Source organism: Python bivittatus, unplaced genomic scaffold (genome assembly GCF_059951505.1).
Source record: "Python bivittatus isolate LINGU-HERP-01145 unplaced genomic scaffold, Pbiv_v1 ctg000240_np1212, whole genome shotgun sequence".
Lineage (NCBI taxonomy): Eukaryota > Metazoa > Chordata > Lepidosauria > Squamata > Pythonidae > Python > Python bivittatus.
The window spans coordinates 2,616,300-2,640,538 of record NW_028277051.1 but is presented as its reverse complement, the minus strand read 5'-3'; the positions used below and the strand labels follow the sequence as shown (position 1 = coordinate 2,640,538).

General features: G+C 46.3%; 2 protein-coding genes across 14 annotated transcripts in view; one reads left to right on the top strand and one right to left on the bottom strand.

Annotated features, from left to right (window-relative positions):
- PIGL (phosphatidylinositol glycan anchor biosynthesis class L) overlaps positions 1–1,326 on the bottom strand; it is a 53,543-nt gene extending 52,217 nt beyond the window's left edge. For all 6 annotated transcript variants that reach the window (XR_015795812.1, XR_015795813.1, XM_088138772.1 and 3 more), the window contains exon 1: positions 1,033–1,326. Coding sequence is in view for 4 of the 6 variants with exons in the window: in XM_088138772.1 (XP_087994898.1) it covers positions 1,033–1,309 (277 nt within the window). In the remaining 2 variants the exon portion in view is untranslated. The remainder of the gene's footprint in view (positions 1–1,032) is intronic.
- A 7,536-nt stretch (positions 1,327–8,862) lies between these two features.
- NCOR1 (nuclear receptor corepressor 1) overlaps positions 8,863–24,239 on the top strand; it is a 124,734-nt gene continuing 109,357 nt past the window's right edge. For 7 of the 8 annotated variants that reach the window (XM_025171242.2, XM_007435278.4, XM_015889293.3 and 4 more), the window contains exon 1: positions 9,130–9,214. The gene's annotated coding sequence lies outside the window, so the exon portion shown is untranslated. Of the gene's footprint in view, positions 8,986–9,129; positions 9,215–24,239 lie in introns of those variants that run through there. The other variant, XM_025171240.2, reaches the window with a different exon arrangement.

Genomic DNA, 24,239 nt, shown 5'->3' with positions numbered 1-24,239 from the left:
TTTCTTTCCTATTTACTTATCACGTTTCTTTTCCTTTCCTTTTCTTTAAATTTGAATGGTTTTTACTTTGCAAAAAGCCTTTTTTAAAATAAAAATTAATAAAAAAAAAAACCAAAAGAAACCCAACAGATCAATATTCCATCACGGACAGACCTCGGCTTTGAAAATATTGTTGTAGGCAACCAAGTACTGTAGCAGCAACAAACAACAACAATAATATTGATAATAATAAACAATAATATGAATTAGTATTTAATTTATTTAATATTATTTGATTAATAATGGTAAATAATAATTAATAATATTAATAACCATTATGCCAGCACCAGTGCTAGGCGTCCCTGACAATCCCCCCCAGTCTCTATTCCTGCAAAGGAAACTCTTCGGGGCTTTGTCATGCTGGTTTATGTCCTTCCTTTGAGGTGTATCTGGCCCTCCTTCCTCCATTTTTCCCCAACAACAACCCTGCCAGGTAGGATGGTCTGAGAGGAAGACTAGCCCAAGGTTACATACTGAGTTTCCACACGTGAGTGGGGGGCCACCTGGATCTCCCCAGTCCTAGTCCAGCATTGTTGTATGACACTGGCTGTGGCTCATTTAACAACTGTGTGGGGACAGACTAATGACCTGATTATTGGGGGCTTCTGTTTTCTTTTTCCCACTCGCTCCTTTTTCCTTATGTCTTTTCAGGCTATAAGCCTCTCAGTCAACCAACTTCTGTTTGGGTACTATGCCCATTGTGTAGATAGGGCAAATTGAGGCTCAGGAGGAGAGGCAAGGACGCCAGTGACGTCACACGGTGGGGCGGGCCTTTATTAGCTCCCCTCATACAATCTAGAGGTGGGCGGAGCTCTGTGGAAAGCCCTAAGGTCGACGAGATGACGTCAGAGCTACTCCGGCATCTGTGCGCTAGATACGGCAATGGCGTCAGATTGTTCAGCCCGCGTGCGCAGTGATGCCATCTACGTGAGGGGGCGCTCCGAGGCCGCGGTTGCTAGGCAACTCCGCAAGGCCCTCTTCCCCCTCCCTCACCTGTGGACCCGCAGAGCAACCACTGACTGGCTGACTTCAAGGCGAGGATGGTGGGGGCGAAGAACATCGCTTCGTCATCAGGGTGCGCCGTCACGAAGAGGACGCGTGTGGCCTGTAGGTCCCGTCGCCCCGCCGCTGACGCCTCCGGTCCGTTTGCGAAAAGCGTCCGGCGGTCTCGCCGCCCCCACTTCCTCAGGCCGCGGTAGCGCTGCAGCCACCGATAGGAAAGCAACCATAGCAACAAAAAAAGAAAAAGAAACAGGGCCGTCGTCGCCATTGTAACCCGGGAAAGGGGGGGGGGGAACGGAAGGGACAAAGGGACTGCGGATAGAAACTTGAACCGCGAAGAAAGGTTCCGGTTTCCATTCTTTTACAGAGAGAAGGCGGGTTGGTGTTTCCCGAGCTGGTGGCTCCGTTGGCTGGCTTGTCAGACCGTTGCAGGAAACCAAGAGGGTGCCTAATCTAGGACATCATCCAGTTCATGCTTTCATCTGAATGCCTTTGGGTCTCTCCCCTGTATATTGCCAGAAAGTGATTCTGTCTTTCAATGTGGTGCTTCAGTTCCTGGACCAGCAGGCCAAGCGCAGCATCCTTTAAGTCAGGGTTCCTCAACCTCGGCCACTTTAAGACAGGTGGACTTCAACTCCCAGAATTCCCAGAAGGCTGGCTGGGGAATTCTGGGAGTTGAAGTCCACCCATCTTAAAGTGGCCGAGGTTAAGGAACCCTGCTTTAACTACCTCAATCTTGCTTCCCTCCAGTTCGTTCGCAGAAGGAAAACACATGACAAAACTCCTTGGAGACACTAAACCACGTTTGACCCTCTTGTACTCTGTGAACTCTTGGCAAACTGTTGCTTAGTCTCAGGGTGTTGCTGAATCCAGAAAACTGCATAAATGATTAAGTTGACAATGGATAAATTGCAGACATATCCAGGAACGTGTGTTTGCTGGAGATGACAAAAGATCCTCTGGAACCCCCTTTAGGTTAAATGGGAACGGAGGCAGGATTCCAAATCCAGCTGCATAGGTGAAATGACATGCCTGTACAAAAGTTTTTAAGGGTTTACAGCTAGGCTGAGCTCAGGAGTAAAGCTCTGTTTGTTTATACAGGAATAAGACCCCTGTCTAGGTTTGCCTATCATATCAGTAATGTTTGCTGGCCTGGCACTGCCCCATGGCTCTATCTTCGGTCCAAGGTCCATAGTCAAGTCACTCCAGAGGGCAACCAAATCCAGAAGCAGAGCAACAGTAAGCGCTCCAGAGAGTGTCATACGCTCAATATACATAACATAAATTGTTTCTTTTATATAGCCGCCCATCTCAAATAAGTGACTCTGGGTGGCTTACAACAGAAGAAATAAAAACAATAAAATTCCTAATATAAAACAAAAAACATAGCAGCTGAGCTTCATAAATAACCATCAACAAAGTGAAAAGATGGGCTCTGTCACACACCCCAAGGTCCGGGCACAAAACCCAAGTTTTTAGGGCCTTGCCAAAGGCCAGCAAGGTTCGGGCTAACCTAATCTCAGGTGAAATGAGGTTTCATATGGCAGGCACCATGGCAGAAAAGGCCCTCTCCATTAGTCTTACTGGGGCAACTAACAGGCATCTACTGGCTAACAACTCTCCTTAAAAGCATTACACCCTTATGCCACCATGTTATGGCAGAGTGTGGTTACTCTGTTTTGGCTCCACGTGTTATGTAAATCTCATTGTGGCTTGTAAATAGAAACGTGGTAGGTATACATGACCATTGGCGCTTATTCAAACCATGGTGAAGGAAACAGAGTGCCTTTGTAACATCTTCCATCCCAGCCATGGATGACTCTCTTAGAGTATTTATTCTGTGAGTTCTTCAACAGTGGAGAAGATGCCTCAGGGGCTGGAGGACCCTCTGTTGGGAATGCTGCACTGGACAGAGGGTTGGACTATATCAGTGTTTCTCAAACTTGGTCACTTTAAGAGGCGGACTTCAACTCCCAGAATTCCCCAGCCAGCATGCTGGCTGGGGAATTCTGGGAGTTGAAGTCCACGCCTCTTAAAGTGGCCAAGTTTGAGAAACACTGGACTATATGATCCCCAAGATACAACTCTTACTAGGATTCTGTGTATTTGATGAAATACCTTGTAGCATCTGAAAGTGGCTGCATTTTTCAAAGTCTTTTAACCCTTTAAGTATGAGCAGTCACAGACGCCCACATTCTTCTTCTGGAGAGAACATCTGGATTTATTCACCATAAACAGAAAGATGTTTTGCCATCTGGTCTTAAGTATAGTTACTTAGAATGAAGGCCCATTGATTTTAACAGCATTCCCTTCCAAGTAAATGTCTTATTAGAATGCAGCTGTGATTTGCCGATGTCTCCACAAGTGATGTTATGCTTGCTCTTTCATCAAGACCTTTAAGTAAGTTGGGCATTATTACTTTTTAAATAAACAACTGACCACCCAATCCTATGTACATATTTATTTAAAATCCTACAAAGATTTATTTTGTATTAAGCATGTACAGGATTGCTCTCACTCCCTCGTAAACTTCCAAAGTTCATATAATGAATCCATGACTGACCTTGAATTTACAGGATGGTGTTTTCTGGAGCCAAATTTGTGCTGCTCTCACTGTCTGCTGGCTTGCAAGCAAATGGGAAGAGGAATTAAGGATTTGTCACTGAGATTTCTGTTCCGTGCTTATCCATTTGTGATTAATTTAGGAAAAGGTCCTTATTGTGCAATCATCCTGCTTTACTCACAGAATTGTACAGAGTCTTAACTATTCCCATTGGAAACCTATCTAAAAGCCCCAAATACTTTGGAATCTCTTTCCCACTTGCTCTAATATTTACTTGAAGCATTTTTACATGGTCAGTCCAAATCAGGGTTACCAGACATCTGACAAAAGGAGGACATATCCTCCTGTTTGTCTTCATGTCCTCCATTTGGCAAGCATAGGCTTAAAATCAAATATTGTCTGGCTTTCTGAGTACCTTTTTCTAAGCAGTTTTTCTCCCCAGTGTTGCCCTAAGAAGTGTTAACCACAGGTTAACAAGCTCCACTCTGCCTTTAATTAGTTGATTAGTACCCTCCCTCTTGTGCTGCTGTCTCAAACTGACAAGTTCATAATCAGTTAAACACTTGCCAAGGGTGCTTAGGCAAACAGCCAGGTCCACCACATTGCTTTCCATGTGTATTCCCCATTGTGCACCTTTTTACTCACTTGTAATCCCTTCCTCTCCAATTAACGTAAATACAAATATGAAACAGTTAATGTGTCCTCCTTCCCCTCCTTTGCTCTCCTTTCCAATTGTCCATGTCCTCCTTGACCTGTTTGGATATTATATCTGGTCATCTTAGCCCAAAATGCTTCTAGAATAGATCTCAAATTGTTAAGAAAAATTTGAGGATTATAACCAAAAGGAAAAAAAAGGATGATAGCCAAGGAAAAAAAATCACTAGGGGAGAAGAAAAAAGTGTTTAAACACTAGTTCTTAAATAATGGTTAATTGGATGCAGAGCAGGAACTGAATGGAGCTGATGTAATGGCCCTGACTCCATTCTCATCTCGTGTCCGTCTGCTGCGGATTGCTGAAGTAGTGTGGTATATGTTTCATGCACTGTATATATCTTACGCCCTGACTCTTCGGTGGTTTTTGCATGAGTTAAAAAGCTTGGCGACTGTATTTTTCTTGTGTGCGCAGCACTTTAACCAAACTTTGTGGCTCACGTTGTCATCTAAAAAAAATCTGTGATTTTGGGCCTGGAAGCTCAAAATAGCCTTGTTTTGGGTTAAGATGACATGGTTAACCACAAAGGCCATTTCAAAGAGGGGTGTTTATGTTTGTATCTTCACAGCAGAGCGCATCCATGAACACCAACTAGCAGTCAGAAGACACAATGAAAATTCCTTCATGTCCCAACACATGGACGGACTCAACCACAGTTTCACCTGGGAAACTGTGAGCATCCTAGACCAAGCCAAATTCAAAAATGCTGGGGAATTCCTGGAAGCCTGGCATTCAGACAAATCAGCCATCAGTAGATACATAGAGATAAACCACATTCACACACCATTCAAAGGAGACAATAAAAAAGCTAAGAAGGAAACAAAAAGACCAGACCGCATCCTCTCCAACAGCCTACACCCAGATAAGCAAATGATCAGAAAACAATACTGTAATCAAGGAGAAAACCACACTCCCACCAACACTAGCAGGGCAAGCTACTGGTGAGTGTGGGGTTTACTATAGAGCAAACCCCACACTCATTAGCACGGATGATGTCACCTAGCCGGGTAATGAAGTGTCTGCATGCAAACAGCCAAACTCAGAGAGCACCAAGGATTCCACTGTATCTTCATTTCCTGAGTTTCTAGGTTAGGATATTCACATTTTTACCTGCAGGTGTCACAATTCAAAACGTCATCTTATTTTAATAAATTTATTAATTTTGATTCATATAGCTGCCCCTCTAGCCACAGTAACTGTGGGCGGTGAACAAAGTTTAAGTGGAAACCACCATAGAAAATCTTAAAACATACAATGCTAAACATCTAATTCAAAACAAAAATGGCAGTTAAGATAAAAGCAATATAATGTTGTATTAACCCACCTGGGCCTCCCTCACTTCATGACCCCAAGCCTGGGCAAACCATCAGGTTTTCAACACCTTGTGGAAGGTCTGCACGGTTGGGGCTAAGCTGATCTCAGGTGGGAAGCTGTTCCAGAAGGCGGGTGCCGTAGCAGAAAAGGCACAGATCCTCGATACTGCAAGATGGCACTCTTTAATTGATGGGACCTGAAGTGTGCCTCTCCTGCAGGGCGTAATAGGATGGGGTAAAGGTGTACATCTTCCTTGCAGCATGCATTATTGCTGATCTGGGATGTGTGTCCTTTTTACACAAATAAGCCTTTCTCTAGAGATTTGTATGTGCTGATAAAAGTAACCCAAATGATGCTTTCTGCCATCTCTGCTTCTCTGTGCTTAAAAAAAAATAAGGGCTGGAAGTACTACTCAGAATGGATTTTTAAAACGTACAGGCCTCATAATTAAACATCAGTTTTACTTTGTGGCAATTGTTTACAGGGATAGGAAATCTGGCTATAGATAGTTATTGAAGGCAATGAACCTTCAGTTATCATCACACAATTGGGAAGGAAAAGCGGTTGGGCCTTTCTGCGATGACATTTAAACAATGTGTGTTGTTCAATGCAAGTATATGTGTAATATGAACGGATAATTCAGCCCCAACCACATGTATTTGGATGGAACACCTACAGCCTGCAAAAAAGCCCAAATGAACCCGGTTGGAGTTACTCACAAACAAGCAGCTTCATGCCTGCAGGGTTGTGCTACAAACATTTTTGAAAAATTAACATCCAGATAAGGTTCCAGTTGTGGCCTTAAAAAAAATAAAATACTGGCAGGTGAAATTAAAATGGATTTTTGAATGGATCAATCTAACAGAACAGCTGTTACCAACAGAGGCGAATTTGTGGAGCTCAGGGTTGAATTGTGGCGTCCTTGGGGTTCTCTGAGCTTGGCTGTTTTCTTGCAAACGTTTCGTTACCCGGCTAGGTAACATCTTCAGTGCTAAAATGGGATGGGGTTTGCTCTCTGTTTATGTGCTGTGGCCTGCCTTGCCAGTGCTGGTAAGGGTGGGGTTTTTTTGTTTTGCTCCTCTGGTAGTTCTTTGATTGGCATCTGTTGACTGCTTGATTGTGTGCCTGGTGGTGACCTTTGCTTATCTGGGTGATGATTCCTGGTGATTGATTGCTGGTGGGGCGATCTTCTGCTCTTCTGTCTCTTTTGAACGGTATGTAGATGCTGTTTATCTCTATGTGTCTGTTAGTTGCTGCCTTGTCTGAATACGAGGCTTCCAAGAATTCTCTTGCATTTTTGGATTTGGCTTGGTCTAAAATGTGACAGTTTCCCAGTTGAAACAGACTCAACCATAGTTTTAACTCAGATAAGCAAAGGTTACCACCAGGCACACAATCAAGCAGTCAACAGATGCTAATCAAGGAACTACCAGAGGAGCAAAGCAAAACCCCCACCAGCACCAGCAAAGCAGGCCACAGCATGTAAATAGAGAGCAAATCCCAACCCATTTTAGCACTGAAGATGTTACCTAGCTGGGTAATGAAACATTTGCAAGAAAAGAACCAAGCTCAGAGAACCCCAAGGACTCCACAGAACAGCTGTTCTCAAACATTTTGGTCTCAGGGCCCCTTTACATTCTTAAAGAAGATTGAGGACCCCAAAGAACTTTTGTTTATTTCTATCAGTATTTACTGCATTAGAAATTAAAACTGAGACATGTTTAGAAATTATTTATTTGACTTTGTGGACCCCTTGAAAGAGTCTCAGGGGCCCCCAGGGGGCCCCAGACCACACTTTGAGAACTGCTGCAACAGAATATTGCTGTATCCTAAAGAAATGTATAGCTCTATAATATAAATTATAAATTATATTTCTGCATCTTGGATATTTGATATTGATACCGTACCTTGTTTCTCAGTCACTTTTGTTTCCCTGCAACTTAAGCTGTATTCTCACAACTTTGGGGGATTTTTAGAACCTGGAATTTGTAACCCAAGTCACATTTCACTTTCCCGCTTGTAAGTTGCTTGTATCCAGAGTTGGTAGAGGAATGTTTATGGCTTTGCATCTTCTGCAGAATCAACCGGTGGCAACTTCTTTAGGAAAGTATGGTTAATCAAATAAAGCATGAACCCTTTTTAAAAAAAAAATAAAAATGGGGGGGGCTGAGTTTGCAAAGTCTGTAAAGCTGTCACGTGATGTGTTTATTTTGGCTTCCCGTCCTGTATAAACCTTCTCATTTTGGTCTGAAACCATGCTTCATCTACAGAGTAGTGTGATTTGTGAATCACTGTGTGGTGTGTCAAGTTGCCAGTGAGTTATTTGGGGACTTGGAAGTTATTTGGGAAGTTACTAACCCAAACAAACCCATGTCATTACAGTGATGTTTTACTAAAGAGCTGTTGGTGAATTCCAATTATGGGCAAATTAAAAGCCCTCTACTTAATTCCAGGAGGCTTTGCCCCCTCCCCTTTCCTTATCTTGATTTGTTAATTAACTTCAGGCTGGATCCTCTATTCCCATTGGTTGAAAGGCAGCTGATTTCCCGCCCTCGAAAGGAGTTGGGGAGGGCTGCTCATCCGTCCTGCTCTGTGATTGGGCGTGACGTCATCACCGAGCCCAGCCGGAACTATCCGGCCCATAGATTTAGAAATGTGAAGGGTAGAGTATGGATGCCGAGATTACAGTGGAAGCCATTTTTTTGTTTATTTCCCTAGGGAATAGAAGCGACAGCCTCCATAGATTTAAAGAGGTTAGGGAAGAGTTGCAATACTTTCCAGAAAGAATAGTCCTGTTTCTAGTAGCCTGTGCAGCAAAGAGGGTTTTTTTTTGTAATTACTTTAAAAACTACTCATCTATTTTGAATGCAGATGTAGTGGAATGTAATAGCGGGCGACCTTTTAAAAAGGTGGCAGCAAAATCAAGAGGTAATACTCTTTAATTTAGGGCTCACGTGCGTAGGAAGATACTGCGATTTTTGAGAAAGCGAGTTTTCTAAATAATCATGTTTTCAATATTTTCGTGTGTCTCTCCCTATGTTTCTTACGTCTATAGTCCACAACGTCCCGACAGGCCCCCTTATCGCATTCACCTCAGAGGCCGCCTGAATTGTTCCCTCCCATTGGCTGGTTGTTCAGGGCCACGCCCCTCCGCCCTTGCATCCTTATTGGCCAGGACGAGTATCCGACTCTTCCATCCTGAGCGTCCCCACCGTAGAGTTCGCTAATTGCTGCCGCACGGTCCTGGAAGGGATGTAGTGAATGCCCCTACGCGGAGTCGGTTACCCCGCTTCCTGTTGACGTGAATCTCTACATTCCCGCTCCGAAGAAGCCACAGATACGAACAGCTTGCCGGGTAGACGAATGGGATTATTTCTAGTGTTACCGCGGTGAGGGTTAAGGGGAGTAAAGGGCGGTGGTGGTGCTGCCAGGACCCATTTCGCGGAGGGCGAGGGGAGGGGGAGGAGCCTCGGGGAAGCCGGAGGGAGGGGATCGGAGGGAGGGGGAGCCAAGATGGCGGCGGCGGAGGAGGAGGAGGTCTTGCTGCCGCCGCCACCGCCGCCGCCGAGGAGTCGCAGGATGAGGTGAGGCGACGCGCGGCTCCTTCCCTCCCGGGCGGGGCACTTCCGGCCTCACGCGGGACCGGAGAAGGAGAAGCGGGCGGAAAAGCGGGCGGCGAGGCCGGGTGGGGGGCGGTGATCTGACAGGTCGAGCGGGGCGAAGCGGGAGCGGACGGACCCGCTGCTCGAGGCGCCGTGGCGAGCCCTGCCGAGGCGCCGGGCCACGGCTCCCATCGCTGCCCCGCCAACGTGGTTCTCTCCACGTGCACTGGGATTACACCTCCCATCCTCCCCAGCACATCGTTCCTTCCAGCCCTGTGCCCTCCAATTGCATTAGTGTCGCTCCCCGCCCCGAAACGTCCAGATACTTTTGTCCCCGGACAGCAGGTTTCCCCAGCCCTGTGCTCTATTCCTCCATTGGTATTACAACTCCCATCATTCCCAGCGTCACAACCACCCCCCCCGCAGCGATACCCTCGCTGCTTCAGCTGCCGTCACTTTCGACCAACACCATTCCTCCTCAGGCGCTGGGCCGTCCACATGCGTCGGGGTGCCAGATCCCATTGTCCCCAACCCCTACTCCTACCTTTTCCTTGGGTGGACAGTTCCCATAATCCCCGCCAGTGCGTTTTCCAGTCCTGTGCCCTCCATGGGTAGGACACCGCTCCACCCCCGAACTCCCATCCTCCCCTGCCCTGAACACTTCATCAGCTACAGCTCCCATCATCCCCACCAGCCCAGTTCTCCAGCTTGGGGTATCCGATTGCAGCCCCCAGAGTTTGCTCCTGGCACTTGCTGTCTTGTCCGTAGACAGTGAATAGCATCGGCCTGCCTTGCCCATAGGCTGTGCTTGCTGGGGATGATGGATCTTAGAGTCTTAATGGGGCTGGGAAGGGTTTAGATTGTCTGAAGGAGGAGTGAATAAGGGGCTGCTAGGAGCAGGGAGGACTGGGATCTAATCCCCCTTTAGCCTCAGCAGCTCCCTGGGGGACTTTTGGCCAGCCCCTCCCTCTCAGCCCCAGGGTCAGGGAGGGGTAGTGGGGAAAGTGCTGTACCAGGAGGGGGAGACTCAGGTTGAAATCCTTCTCAACCACAAGGGGGCTAGAATCTACCCCACCGGGTTCATGGGGAGGAAAACAGGAGGAGGAGGTGCTGTACATACCGCTTTGAATGAAAAGGCAGGATATGAATCCAACAAGCAAAGCAGGAAAGCAGAAGATGGAGGATGAGCTGGTTCTGGGGAACAAAAAGAGGGGGAGTCACGCAATGATGGGGGGAAGGATGCTTCTCTTGTGCTTTTTTAGGTGTTGTATTTATCGCCTTCTTAATATTTCTCTTTTTCCTGCTCTTTCCAAGAGGCTGCCTTCCCCTCCCACGTCCCATTCTGCGCCTGTGCAGCTTGCAAGAGTTAGGAAAGCTGAGCTGTGCTTGTCAGGGAAACACTGGAGGTGGGACAGATTTGGATGTGACGACAGGGTTGGGGATGGCTGACCAAGGTCGTGAATGAAGGCTGGAGGAGAGAACCAGGCATATGGGTGGGGTGGAAGGTTGGGAGAGAGGAGGTTGTGTAACTCCATTCGACATTCTCCAGTGGAAGAGGTTGATTCGGACTCAGAGAAGACAAATATATAATGGAGAACTGTGCTGTTTTATTGCTGAAGTTCCACTGAACGCTTGCTTGCCCTGCAAGGCAGGGGTGTTAGGATAAGAAGCTTCTCAGAGGGGTGCTGCAAAGATGGGCCTCTTCTTCTTGTGCTTCAGAGGTGCAGCAGTACCCATGGGTGCCAGCATCTTAAGAGTGCTCCTGCGTTGCTTATGTGCTTGGGGGAAGAGGTAACAGCAAGGGAGAAAGTTAAGGATGTCTCATCAGGGATGCTCTGTGTTTGGAGGGAGCACATGAAGCAACTCTTATTTATTTATGTAAGTTGCGTTTGGGGTAAGTATATTCTAAGCTGGCCTTCTCCCCTTGGTTCCCTCCGGATTCCAGAATTCCATCAGCCGTGACCAACATCTGGAGGATCCCATGTTGAGGAAGCTTATTCTAGCCTGGCAGGGCTTAAGCAGCATGAGAGAAACGAGCACAGCCGAATGCTGGGCAGATTCCCTTTCCTATGGCTTGGGGGGAAGGCATTTTTTTAATTGAAAAAAAAATATGTTTCAATCTTCAGGACACACAGGGGGTCAAGTGGTGATACCAGGATGTTACTGGAAGGCTAGAGCCAGGATTTCCAGCCCATTTTTTTCATTCATTCTAAGATGTGAATGTATTTTAGAATTTGATATTGCACTGTTTCTCAACCTTGGCAACTTTAAGCTGCGTGGACTTCAACTCCCAGAATTCTGGGAGTTGAAGTCCACGCAGCTTAAAGTTGCCAAGGTTGAGAAACACTGTGTTATAGGGTCCAAGTCTATCCCAAACTCACCTGCCCCTTTGCCTTGATTTTTAAGCCAAACATGAGTGAAAAATTGGACTGCTGTTATATAATGGACCTTTGAGAGGCTGGGCTATAAAGGGGCTGGCTTACTGCTTTCCAGGTGAACATTTTTCTCTGCCACACCTGGGCTGTGGCTGTGTTTATACAGCACCTAAGACAGAATTAGTGCCTTTTAGGTGGGTGGGAGTCAGTTGTGTCTGATTAGGGCAACAGTAGGGAGGGGGAGAGCTTATATTTTAATTGGAACACTTGAACCGATGCATGGTAAAATAGAAGAGAGCAGGTGTAGCTCAGGGTTGAACTGTGGCGTCCTTGGGGTTCTCCGAGCTTGGTGGTTTTCTTGCAAACATTTTGTTACCCGGCTAGGTCACATCTTCAGGGCTAGTCAGTATATTTGTTTGCACTGGGGTCATGATTTGTTCTAGTTGCTCCTTGAGGTTGTCTGACCCCACGGACTCCACAGCTTGGTAAAATGCTGGGCCTGGACTGACTGGGGTCTTGCGTACCCCTGTGTAATGTTAGCCTTCAGAGTGAGACAGCCTCCACATGGGATTTCTAGAATTAAGACAGGGGATACAGTTCAGTCCTAGCCAGGGTGCATTCAGAGGTCCTGGGAGTTGTAATCCAGTACATATGGAAGGCACTAGGTTTGGGGGAACCTGGTGTAGTGCTTGGCACTGTTACCCAGAAGAGTTGACCTTACGTATCGTTTGTAAATAAGATTCAGGGCAGGCCACGGTGCCTGAGAGCGACAGGAAAGAGATGGGCGGTTCTGGCAAGGGGAAGTCCCGAGCACCCATCTTCCTTGACTTTATGAGTTTACTGTCTATGTGTCTGGAGGCGAGCTGGAATGCAGTGGCCTCGTTTCTTTGAATCCTCCCATCTTGCTCCGTAAAAGGGAGCCCCAAATGGTTGCTCAGAAAGCACACCTCCTTCCCTGTTGTTGGATAGCCAGTTACTCACTTCAAAGTGCCTGTATTGCTGGAGCCGACTTTGCTCCTTCAGGAGAGGCTTTTGTAAGCCGTCAGCCTCTTCAGGTTGAGCAACCCCGGCATTAGTGAAACTGGTTTCATGGTCAGACTGTGCTGGGTTGATGACTTGTCTGTAACGAAGCCCCTGCCCTCCTCCCCAGTTGTGGCTCGGGATAAATATCTCACACGTTTGGTGAAAATGATTGCCTGCCTGCCTGCCTGCCCCCGTTACCTATCTTTTTTATCTAGCAAAAAATAGATACTTTGCTCAGTATCTGTGACTATCTCTTACTATTTCCTCTTAAGTGGAAATCATTCTTCCTGCTGTGGTGAGTTTGATCTTTGCGCCAGCGTTTGAGAGTATGAGTTATGTATTGATCTGATTAACTTGAGCCAGTGTAACTTGGTAGGGAGAGGAGGATTTGGTTTTGAACCCAGACGTCTGCTTGTAGTCCAGAAGTCCCAGGTCCAACCCTGCACTATGCAGTTACAACATCCGTTTATAATTGATGGGGAGGCCGTTCCTTGCTTGGAAAACTGGTAGAAAACAAAGCTGTAAACGTATCCTGTTTTCCTTGGTGTGGCCTTAGAGGCACTACAAGCGTCTGGCCTCAGGCTTGCAGTCTGCAAAATGGGGATAATGCTAACTTGCCATGTTACTGTTAATTTTTCTAGTATAAATTTCTTTGATACATCTGTGTGTGTACATATATGTAGGTATCCTGACATTGCACCTGTCAGTATTTTAATAAAGCGGACAAATGGTTGTGGAGCTTGTTCAAATGATGTATATGAAGTCTTATGGAGTCCTTGAAAAGTTTGGGGTTATTGTCAGTAATTTCTATTCTAGCGTATTCTGAGCACACTGTGGTCTTATGTTTTGTTTGCAGATACTCTTGTGAATGAATTTGTGGGGAAAGAGCAGTTCTCTAAAAGTCTGAAAAAGTTGAATAAAACACAGATACACCTTCTAACCAAATTTATTATTTTTGCTATCTTAATAACATAAAATGCACAGCAGATATAGCTGTCCTGCTCAACCTGCAGAAGAATATACGAAATATTTTTATGCCAGCCTTTTTCAAGGTGGCTTATGTGAAACTGTCTATCTTTATATGGAAATACTGAGCAATTTTTGGTCAGAGGACTTTTAAGGATATGATCAGCCTCAGAAGAATGAATGTGAAGCAAATCTGTTGCAAATATATGTAATACTGTACTAGTGAGACAGTTTCAAAGCTGCGCTCTCAGTGCTAAGCAGACGCACCTTTCTTTTCGCTGTCTAGGAAATAGGAAGTGATTAGGAACCACACATTTAATAAATGCCATATAAAGGCAATCTATTTATCGGTTGGTTGGTTGGTTGTGCACCGCCTCATTCAAGAAGAGACCCTTAGCGTAAGAAGCCAAAATAGCATGCAGGCTTTCAGGTTTGCTGGAGTTCTTTATCAGACCGAGCCAAATCCTGCAATAAAAAAAAAAGTAACAATACAAATAATAAAGGGTGTGGAGCAGGAGAATGGAGCTGACAATCAAGCCATGAGGCTGCATTTAGTTACAGTTGTAATGAAATGTAGGACTCGGCTGCAGACGTTCGAATTGGCCTCCGTTCGTTGGTTTCAGATTGCACCCTGGGCTCCCCCTGCCCCCAGCCAGATCTGCTGGGACAAGGAAGGAAGGCAATTAATAACGGCTGCTCCCTCGTTTCTGAGAATTAATAAAAAATCTAGCTCCTGCGTGGAACTGCCTCTAATCTTAGGCCAAGCTCACCTTGTTTTCCTTGCGGGATGCAAAACAAGAGGACAGAAGCCAAACCATTGTAGCATTTGCTTGAATATTCAAGTGTAACTCCTAGCACGTTGTGTTGCTTTCAGATAAGTAGGACGCTGCGTCCCTGTTCAAACAGCCCTTCGTGCTGAAGGCAAACATCTTTTAATGCTGCTGTTGTGGCAGTAAAAAGAATGAACTTGTCAATGGTGCCCTATCGTTCCCTGGCTCTCTAGACCAGTGCTTCTCAATCTTGGCAGCTTTCAGAGGGGTGGACTCCAACTCCCAGAATTCCCAGCTTGCTGGCTGGGGAATTCTGGGAGTTGGAGTCCACCCCTCTGAAAGCTGCCAAGATTGAGAAATGCTGCTCTAGACAGTCTCCCATAAACCTGTTAATGCATCATTTTTTGAGTATGTTGCCTTTCTCATTCTAAAAAAAAAATATCTGTTTTGTTTGTGAGAGACAGAAAGGGATTGGTTTAAGAAGGCGAAGGCGTGCCAGCTTTCGGTTGAGGAATGGAAATGCCAGGGTTTGTAAACCTGCCACCAAAGAGATGAAGCTGTTCAAAACGGGAAATGGCTGAGTTGGTGCATGTGTCGGCATAGGTAGAAATGTGAGCGATGGGAGAGACTCTACACTCTTTGGGACTTGTCTTATAAAGATGGATTCTTGTCGTTGGGCAGTTGACAGAACACCTTTCAGCTGTAGTAGGTGCCACCAGATGTCCTGGGATTGCATGTCGCTGAGTGGATTTAAAGGGGTTTCTCTCAGCTTAATCCAGGAGGTAGGGCCCCCTTCACTGATTGTCTTCCAACAGAGAGTAGACAGCCATTGCTCTGGATGTTTTAATTTGGATTCCTGCACTGAAGAAGGAGTTGATCTTGAAGACCTCAGTGACTCTTTCCAACTCTGTGTATCTAGAGCCTTGTCTGCTTCAAAAGAAATGTATATTGCTGGAAGGAATTAATAGCGGACAATGGTTTTTCCAGATTCTGGAGGATGGACTTGCTTTATGGTTCAAGGCAGTACCTGTAACAAAATATGATAAAGCCAACTGATGGACTGAAGTTTGGAGTAGTGTAAGAATGGCATTCTTGTGTTGCTCTCGCTGCTGGATACCTGTCTGTAATAGCTTCGTGGTAGTATGAGTAGTCCTTGCTTATCAACTGCCTTGTTTAACGACCGTTCAAAGTTACAACATTGTTTAAAAAACAGCTTTGCAACCAGTCCTTGCATTTATGACTGTTGCAACATCCCATGCTCACATGGTTGCCATTCTTGTGCTTCACAACCAGCTTCCAACAAGCACAGTTAATGGAGAACACAGAAGTAAAATCTCAAGTTGTGGTCACATGATGTCTTGCTTAACAACCGCTGTGATTCGCTTAACAGCCAAATGGGAAGTGATGTCATAAGTCTGCCGCAGTCATGTGATTTTCCGCCTAGTGACTGCGGTACTTAGTGATGGAGTTGCTGGTCCCAATTGTGGTTGCTAAGCAAGGACTATTTGTATTTATTTATTTGTATATACAAATATGAGCCTCTTATTCAGTAGATTCTAGGTGGTTTAGATTAAACAAACATTGCTTATAACAGTTCTCAAGCAAGTTTCCAGCACTTCCAGTTAAAAGATATTTGAAATGATGTTCTGGTACTGGGCATTAATATACCTGGTACAAGATGTCTTCCTGTATTCTTATTTATTTATTTAAACTAACAGTTTATGGATTCTCCAGTATTGTGGTGGAATAGCATGGGAAAATACAAGGAGCTCCGGAGCCCTAAAATTTAGAAAATGAGGTAGAGGGCTTGTCATTTGTCAGTGTTGATATTATAAGTGCTGTCCAGTAGTGCTTGTGACCCTTTTACAATTCCATACAGTGGAGATGCTACTTTGAGGAAGAATTGCCTTAAAGTAGTATGCTGGCTGGGGAATTCTGGGAGTTGAAGTCCACACAACTTAAAGTTGCTGAGTTTGGAAAACACTGCTGTAGTGTCCAAAGTGCTTCCTTTCTTTTTTTGAAGGTGGAAATTGAAATACCGTACCCTCTGAAAGGCTAAAAAATTCAGTATGGTGCAATCATTGCTAGTTACAGGTAAACAGATGAATGGATCCTGGCTCCTTAGGATGGGTACATGGGATGACCTTGAAATAACGTTGCCAGAGCAGGCATTGAGTCTGTGAGGTCTCCGAATCCTTTCTGTTGCTCCAGATTAACTCTTTTAGGCTGGGGGAGCATCTTCAAAAACAGCTGGTTTGTAGTTCATACATTTTCTGAGAAAACTTCCATAGTAAGGGGCTGCTATAACTGTCAATACTTTTTTTTTTTCATCAGTGGGTCGCATCTTTATATCAGCCTTCTCAACTGTCTGGAACTGCTGAGTTGGCAGTTCTCCCAGTGTGCAGCCATGCATAGGAGTTGCAATCCCTATGGTGCAGTATTTAGGAATGTAATCCAGAATCTTCAGGGTAATCTAGTAAGCCTGTTTCATGCTGTGAGTTGGAGCCCATGTAAAGACCATATTTGGATATTCAGCCCACCGCTTTTTCTGAAGTTAGCCTTGCAGACTTAAGAGCCTAGAAGCATGAGAATTAACAGCATGGAGCATCTTCCTCGTAGCCCAGAAAATTGCCATGCTGCTTTGGGTAATAATTTATGTATCGTCTGCTTTGTGGTCATCTTATTTATTGACCTTTTCCCCTTGCATATACATCCCCCCTGTTCTACAGATGCATAAGATGCTTTAAATCACCCACCACCTCACCCCCATGTAACAGCCTTGGTGAGGTTTAAGGTTGCTATGTAGTTCAGCAGGAGGAAGCTTCAGAAAAGTAGGGAAGGTGTCTTCCTCTCCCTCCAAATCCCAGTGAAGGCTCCTATTCCGGTCAGGCTAGAAACGCTCCAGCATAGGAACTGGAGCCATGAGTGGCGTGTTCCCCCCTTACTATTCAATATAGTTCTGGCAGGTGTGAATCCCTGTATGGGTACAGTGGTCACACTGCAAACGCATGTGGCTGAGGTGTACTTTTAACCAGGAACTTCATGGTTGCAATTCATGGTCCATTACACCCAGCCAGCTGCCATTTTCTCTCCCACCCTTATTTATTTCTCAGGAGAGCCAGTTCTTCTTGTTCCTTGGTGCTCTCCTCCCTTGCAAGACCAACACCAACTTTCCCGACCCTGAGGATCTCCAAAGGTGGGCTAGCATGGCCCACTGTCCCAACCCATGGAAAGTACCCAGATGGTTGTAAATCTGGTTTAACAATTTTGTCCTAATATAAGGACAAGCTGCTTTATTTACCAAAGAAACCCTTCAAAGCATGTTTGAAAAGGAAGCCCTAATCCTCACTCACCTCAACATAGACTTTTTATGATGCTTCTGGTTGGGATGGGGAAGCCAGGAGCTCAGCCCAGCCCAGCCGAAGGATAAGATCTGATTTCCAGTGTCCTGGCACTGAGCACCAAGGAGGGAAGAGGATTAGTTTTGGATAATCCATCCCAATCTGCTACTTTTAAGTTACACCAGGGTATAGTTTGCACCACTCCCAAGGGTGCCCGAGGGATGGGACTGCTGGTTTTTTCTTTACTTATGGGAAATCTAATGTCTTCAGCTCTTCCAAGCAAGCAAGCAGTGGAGGAAGGTGGTGAGAGAGCTTTTGCCCTGTCTCTGTTCAAAGAGCTGGGAAGAAAAACTTCTTGCTCACCCTTCAATAGTTGTTGGGGTGCAAGACACAAACCTTATTCTTCTGAATTCTGTTCTGGTAGCTGCAGTTTACATACGTTTCGGTGTTCATTCTTCTGGCCCAGAGCATTCTGGGAGAGTGCTGCCTGCAGGATTGACTTCACAAGAAGCTGGGCCCTCCTGCTTTGCAGCTCTGCCTGTCAAAGGAGGTAATGCTCACCTAGATCAGTGTTTTTCCAAACTTGTCAACTTTAAGATGTTTAAGACTTCAACTCCCAGAATTCCCCAGCCAGCAAGGCTTGCAAGACAATATACTCTTGCCCATATCCCCCAACTTGGAAGTACATGTGGTTCAGAGTTGTCATCATTGGCCACACTTGGAGGCTGGGGCCAGGACAGTAGGATTGAGAGTGGGTGGGGAACCCTGTGAGAGATGGTGGATGAATCCACAATTCAGAAGGTACAGGGACTAGACCAGTGTTCTCAACCTTGGCCACTTTAAGATGTGTGGACTTCATTTCCCAGAATTCCCCAGCCAGCCATGCTGGCTGGGGAATTCTCGGAGATGAAGTCCACACATCTTAAAATGGCCAAGGTTGAGAAACACTGACCCAGACAGTTTTCTTTCTCATTGGTGCAGATTGGAGAATGCTCCAGAGAGCTCAGCTGAGTCGGGGTCCCCTTTGGATCTCATCGAGCCCATGTCTGTCACTCTATAAGAGGAGGCCTGGTGGGACTCGCCCCCACCCCCCTCCGCACAACCCGGCCAACTTGGAGCTCAATTCTTGGTGAAGAGTGACAGTTAGTAACAGGTGTGAATGGCAGCAGAGGGAGATTTGTGTTTGGGGAGGAGGGGGCTCCTTTCTACTTCAGTTGAAACGCTCTCAAATGCAAGTGGTGCTATTTTTGAGATCAGGTCAAAAGTGGACATAGCTTGCACCCTCTCGCTGCTGGAGAGTGGATTCTTTGCAGTGCTTCCAAGCAAGGCTCAGTCCTGGGGATGAGAGAGGAAGTTGATGCACCTGAAGGGAAATAATCTGGGTCCATGCTTCCTGCCCTCCTCATATGCAAGGAGTTTTACCTTTAAGTTTTACCCACAGCCCTGGGGAATTCTGCTTGGTCCCCTGGAAGGCAGGAGACCTGTGGTTGGGGGCACAGGTTTAGCAATATTCCTCTATTTTACTGTTATTTTTCTTGCTTTGATATTACTAAACATTAAACCCTTGATAGCATTTAGCGCTCAACAGTGTTTCTAAAAATCCTGCCTGGGCTCTCTCTCTTGCATGGACACTATCAGTCTTCCTCATCTTTCTCCGGGATTTTCTGCTGCCTGCTGCATTAGTGTTAATTGGCTAATGTTGGAAAGTAATAATCCCCACAATTATAAGAGGCTAGACAGGTTTTACAGTGGGTGGTTGTGCAACCCTCTGCAGGCTTCTGGAAACGATGGTGCCCCTTCCCCACTGGGTTTCGAAGGCTTTCTGAGAAGCTGAAGCCAAGTTTCCCGTCATCGTTAACCTTTATTGTAATTTCTTTGTTTGTGAGCTGCCAAGAGTTACTGAGAGTCGGGCGGCATGCAGGTTTAAATACTAATATTAACCATTTAAAATGGGTTTTCCTCTTTTTTTAAATGACAGACCACATTTTTTTAGAAACGAGTTATATGTCCAGGGCTCAGTAGTTATTTATTTAATTTTATTTTTATTTATTGTTAAATTTATATGCTGCCCATCTCCCCCAGAGGGTGACTCCGGGCGGCTTACAATTAAAAACCAATTATAATAAAAATATAAATACTCCCCAGTTAAAACACAAATAACTAATCTATAAGAGCAATATATAGTTGCTGCTTCTCTGATCCTATAGTATTTGTGGATCTCTCGCCTTGACTTCTCCAAGCTAGAGAGACCTTTCCAGGCTTCGATAAGGGGAGGTTCACATTGTCTCTGGGTTTCAGCACTTTGCTGCTGCCTCAACCCAAGCTATGTTTCTTCTCCCCCAATGCTTGGATGTGCTTTCTCCGCATTTTATTTCTTAGATGTCTGAGTTGCCTTTTGAACTTGGGATAGGTTTACAGCAAGTTTAAAACCGTAATGTTTCCAAATGATATGGTAGCCCAGAAGGGATCTTTGCGAGACTCACCACATGCATGGTGGCAAAGTCCTCTCTAAGCAAGCCCCATCAGGAGGGGTCTGAATGTGCTCTCTATAGCCTGGTAGCCAATCACGATGATGGAAAGCATGATCCAGGTTGTCTGGAGCAGTGTTTCTCAACCATGGCAACTTGAAGACGTGTGGACTTCAACTCCCAGAATTCCCCAGCCAGCCATGCTGGCTGGGGAATTCTAGGAGTTGAAGTCCACACGCCTTCAAGTTGCCACGGTTGAGAAACACTGGTCTGGAGGGTATCTGTCTGGATAAGCTTCAGTTAGAAGTTGCCTCTCTTTTTTTCTTCTTTTTTCTTTTTTTGCATTCTCTCAGCTACTCAGCAAATTGGTTACTCATCTGTTGATTTGCAAGCTTCCGTGAGTTCTGCAGCTGCGCTGCATTTTCTCTCAGCCTTTTCAGCTATGTTGAATAATGCTGCGCAGGGTTAGATTGGCATGCTCCCGGCCATGTGCACTGAGTGCGGAACCTATTGCTGGCTCTTGGATGATGGTCCCCCGAGGCATCAGAGAGCCCTGAGTGTGCTTCCCTTGCTTTTTTTAATGGTTTGTTTTTCTTCTAAGCGCATTATTGCAGCATTGTTCTGGGACTGAAATCCTGAAAAGGTTGGAATATGAACAGGGAATGTTCATAGAGGCTGCAAAGTGTCTGTCTTTGGGTAGAGAGCTGAAATGCCAAGGGTGGAGCTCGTGCATGAAACCCCTTTGCACCAGTTCTTCAACCACCACACCCATGTCTTGCCCCTCCTCGCTGAATTATCTTTATATCTTCTTTTAGAGTACTTTGGGACCCCAGGAATATTACAAAAATGGTGGTAGAACCTCAAGAACGCTGAAGGAATAACACTTTGCACCCCCTTTTGAAACCTAAATTTTATCTCATTTGCCAGGGTACGACTACGTATGTTTTGTGGCCATGTGATGGTGTAATGCTGGTCTTTGCTTTATCCTTTGCTGTTGAGTTTTGAACCTGATGTCGAGGAACAGGGAATCAAATTTTCCTGGGTTTTGCCATGTTTCAAACCTTTCAGGTCAGATCTACGCCTGATCTGGACACCCATATTATTTCCTTTCAATCTGTGACATTCCTGCACATTTTACCTATAATTGCTGTTTCAATTTGCATGTTTTAAAAAGAAATCCTACTTCCTGTTTTAAAGCACATTTAAATGTGTTCTCTCTCAGTCTAAAATCAGTAGTTGGGTAGTGCTTCTATTAGGATGAACCAAAATAGTACAGAGGCCAGTATAAGCTTCTGAGTGCTTAAAAGGTGCCTCCCTCCCCGCCTTCTAACCTAGGCCTTAAAATCATCTGGGAGGCCCCTGCTGGTGGTCTCCCAGTGGGACAGGGCCTTCTTTGGGACAGCACCCCAATTATAGAACTGTCTCCCAGCAGATATTCAGTTGCCTCTCATGCTGTCATCTCATGGATGACATTAGAAGGTGCCCCTGCCAAATGATCTGTAAGATGAAAGCCACTCCGGGATCAGACGGACTTTGAGACTCAGTTATATTGCCTTTTCTTTTTCTTTTTCTCTAATGAAATTTGTTTCAGTTTGTGTGTTTATATATTTCATTGGTATCATTTTATTTCTTTTGATCATTCTCTCCTAAACTATCCTGACCATCTCTCTAACAGATGGAATAAAGTATGATATCAACAAGAGGGGAAAAAAACAGTATAGAGAACAAGTAAAAATAGAGAACAAAATGGCAATTCTGCCCAACAACACTGAAATCATCTACAGACGCATCCCTCAGAGGGCTCCAGCAACCCTAGCCCAGGGCCTGCGAGAGCAGCCAGAGCTTTAAGGCCCTCCCGAACATCCTCAGAATGGGAGCCACCCAGATCTCAGAGGGAACCTCATTCCAGAGAAGGTGCACTTCCTGGGTCCTGAATGATAACACTGTTTAATTGAAGGGACTGGAGCATGCCTACCTTGTCAGAGAAAGAGAAGGTTGGAGATGGGACAGTAGTTATGGTTGAGTCCAAGGACAGCCTCTTGAGAAGGGAGCATACCACTGCCTCTTTCAAGGCTGGGCAATACCCCCTCCTTCAAAGAGGCTGACACCACAGTGTGGACCCAACTAAAAGTCACCTCCCTGGCTGCCTTAATAATCCAGGAGGGGGCTGAGGTGGCCAAACCTACAGCACAGAGAACCCCATCTACTTCCTCAGGAGTCACCAGCTCAAGCTCAACCCAGATCACACCACTAGACCGAGCCCCATGCACCTCGGATGGGCCTGGCCAGTTGGAATCCAACTTGGACCAGATCTGAGCAATTTTATCTGCCAAATATCCAGAATATTCCTCACCATAGTCCTGCAGATGGTTCTGGGTCCCATCTCTACCTAGCAGGGGCCGGGTTACCCTAAACAGAATTGCTGGATGGCTGTCGGTAGATGCAATAAGGGTGGAGAAATATTGACGTTTTGCCGCCCTTATTGCCATGAGGTTATCCCTAATGTGGGGGGATCTCTGGGGGTCTCTTTTGGCACTTCATCTCCCAGAGTTCCTTAGTGAATCAAGGTGCACCCCCAGATCAGTGCACTGGGAGAGCCACACAGGGACAATGTGGTCCAAGGCTCCTGCTACCTGCCCATTGCAAGCAGTGACCAAGGCTTGGGGCAAACCACCCACCAGATCCTTGGGGAAAATCCCAAACACCCTCTGGAACCCCATAGGGTCTATCACAATGTTTCTCAGCCTTGGGAACTTGAAGACCTGTGGACTTCAACTTCCAGAATTCCCCAGCCAGCCATGCTGGCTGGGGAATTCTAGGAGTTGAAGTCCACAGGTCTTCAAGTTCCCAGGGTTGAGAAGCACTGGTCTATCGAGTGCCTGGAGAGGGCCAATCAAACAGGCACAAACACTCCCTGTGGGAGTGATCTGTTGACAGCAACAGACTGATGTCAATGTCCTCCGCTACCAGATCGTGTCACAACTTCCCCGAGGTGAAAAAACAGATCTAATACGCAGCCGTAGGTATGCGTCGGGCCATCTATGACTTGGGGCAAGTCCAAGGTTGCCATGGAGGCCACAAACTCCTGAGCCTCCCTGGACCCGATGCCACCAGGTAGCAAATTGAACTCTGAGTCTCGGGGACTCTGTGGCCAGACTGGTAATGGGCTCCAGCAGCCCAGGCAGGGATGCCACTGGGCAGCAGAGAGGGCAGTATACCGGCAGCAATTTCATCTGTTCCCTAGAGCCCAACTTCAACCACAGGGACTCACATCTGATTATCTGTGGAGCAGAACCTCTGAGAACCTTCAATCGCTTGCGGATAACAACACCGCCCCCGGGGTCTCGGCTGATGCCAAACCCGAAATCCATGTTGGGATAGTTCTGAGAGAGGTACACTTCCTTTCAGGCCCAGCCAGGTTTCTGTTAAACATGTCAGGCTGGCACCCTCATCTATGATAAGATCATGAATAAGGGTAGCCCTGTTGCACATCAACCTGGCGTTCAAAATCAACTTCTGGAGCCCGAGACCATCAAGGATCTGGTAGCCAGGCCCTGAGAGTGGACCCTATGTCGCCAATTGTGGGCTGCCCCACGTTTTGGGCCATACCTTCCTCTGTCGGACGCAACTCTGATGTTTCTCCCTGCCCTCTCAGGTCCCCCCACCCCATTCCCACCCTTCATTCCATCCTCCAAGGCCATCTAACTCTTAAAGTTACCCATATCCAATCACACTCTCACCTACCCCACAAAGACTCAAATCAATGACCCAGCAATGCACCTTGCCCCACAGAGGACCCAACCAACCCCTGGTTACCCCTGCTGAAGGGGTGGGGCAAGCCTCCACAGAGGAAGGAACCCCCCAAGCCCCACACACCGCCTACCCTCCAGAAACAGGGAAAAAAGTATACCCCCAGGGACTGAAAGAGGCAAAAGAGACACCACTCCCCAGAATCCAGGGCATGGCCCCAGCAGGAGAGCCACGAGTCACAGCCACCAGTGACCCCTCCAGATGTCAGTGGAGGCCTCAGACAAGCAGCACTCACCAGCCTGGCACTGCCCAGC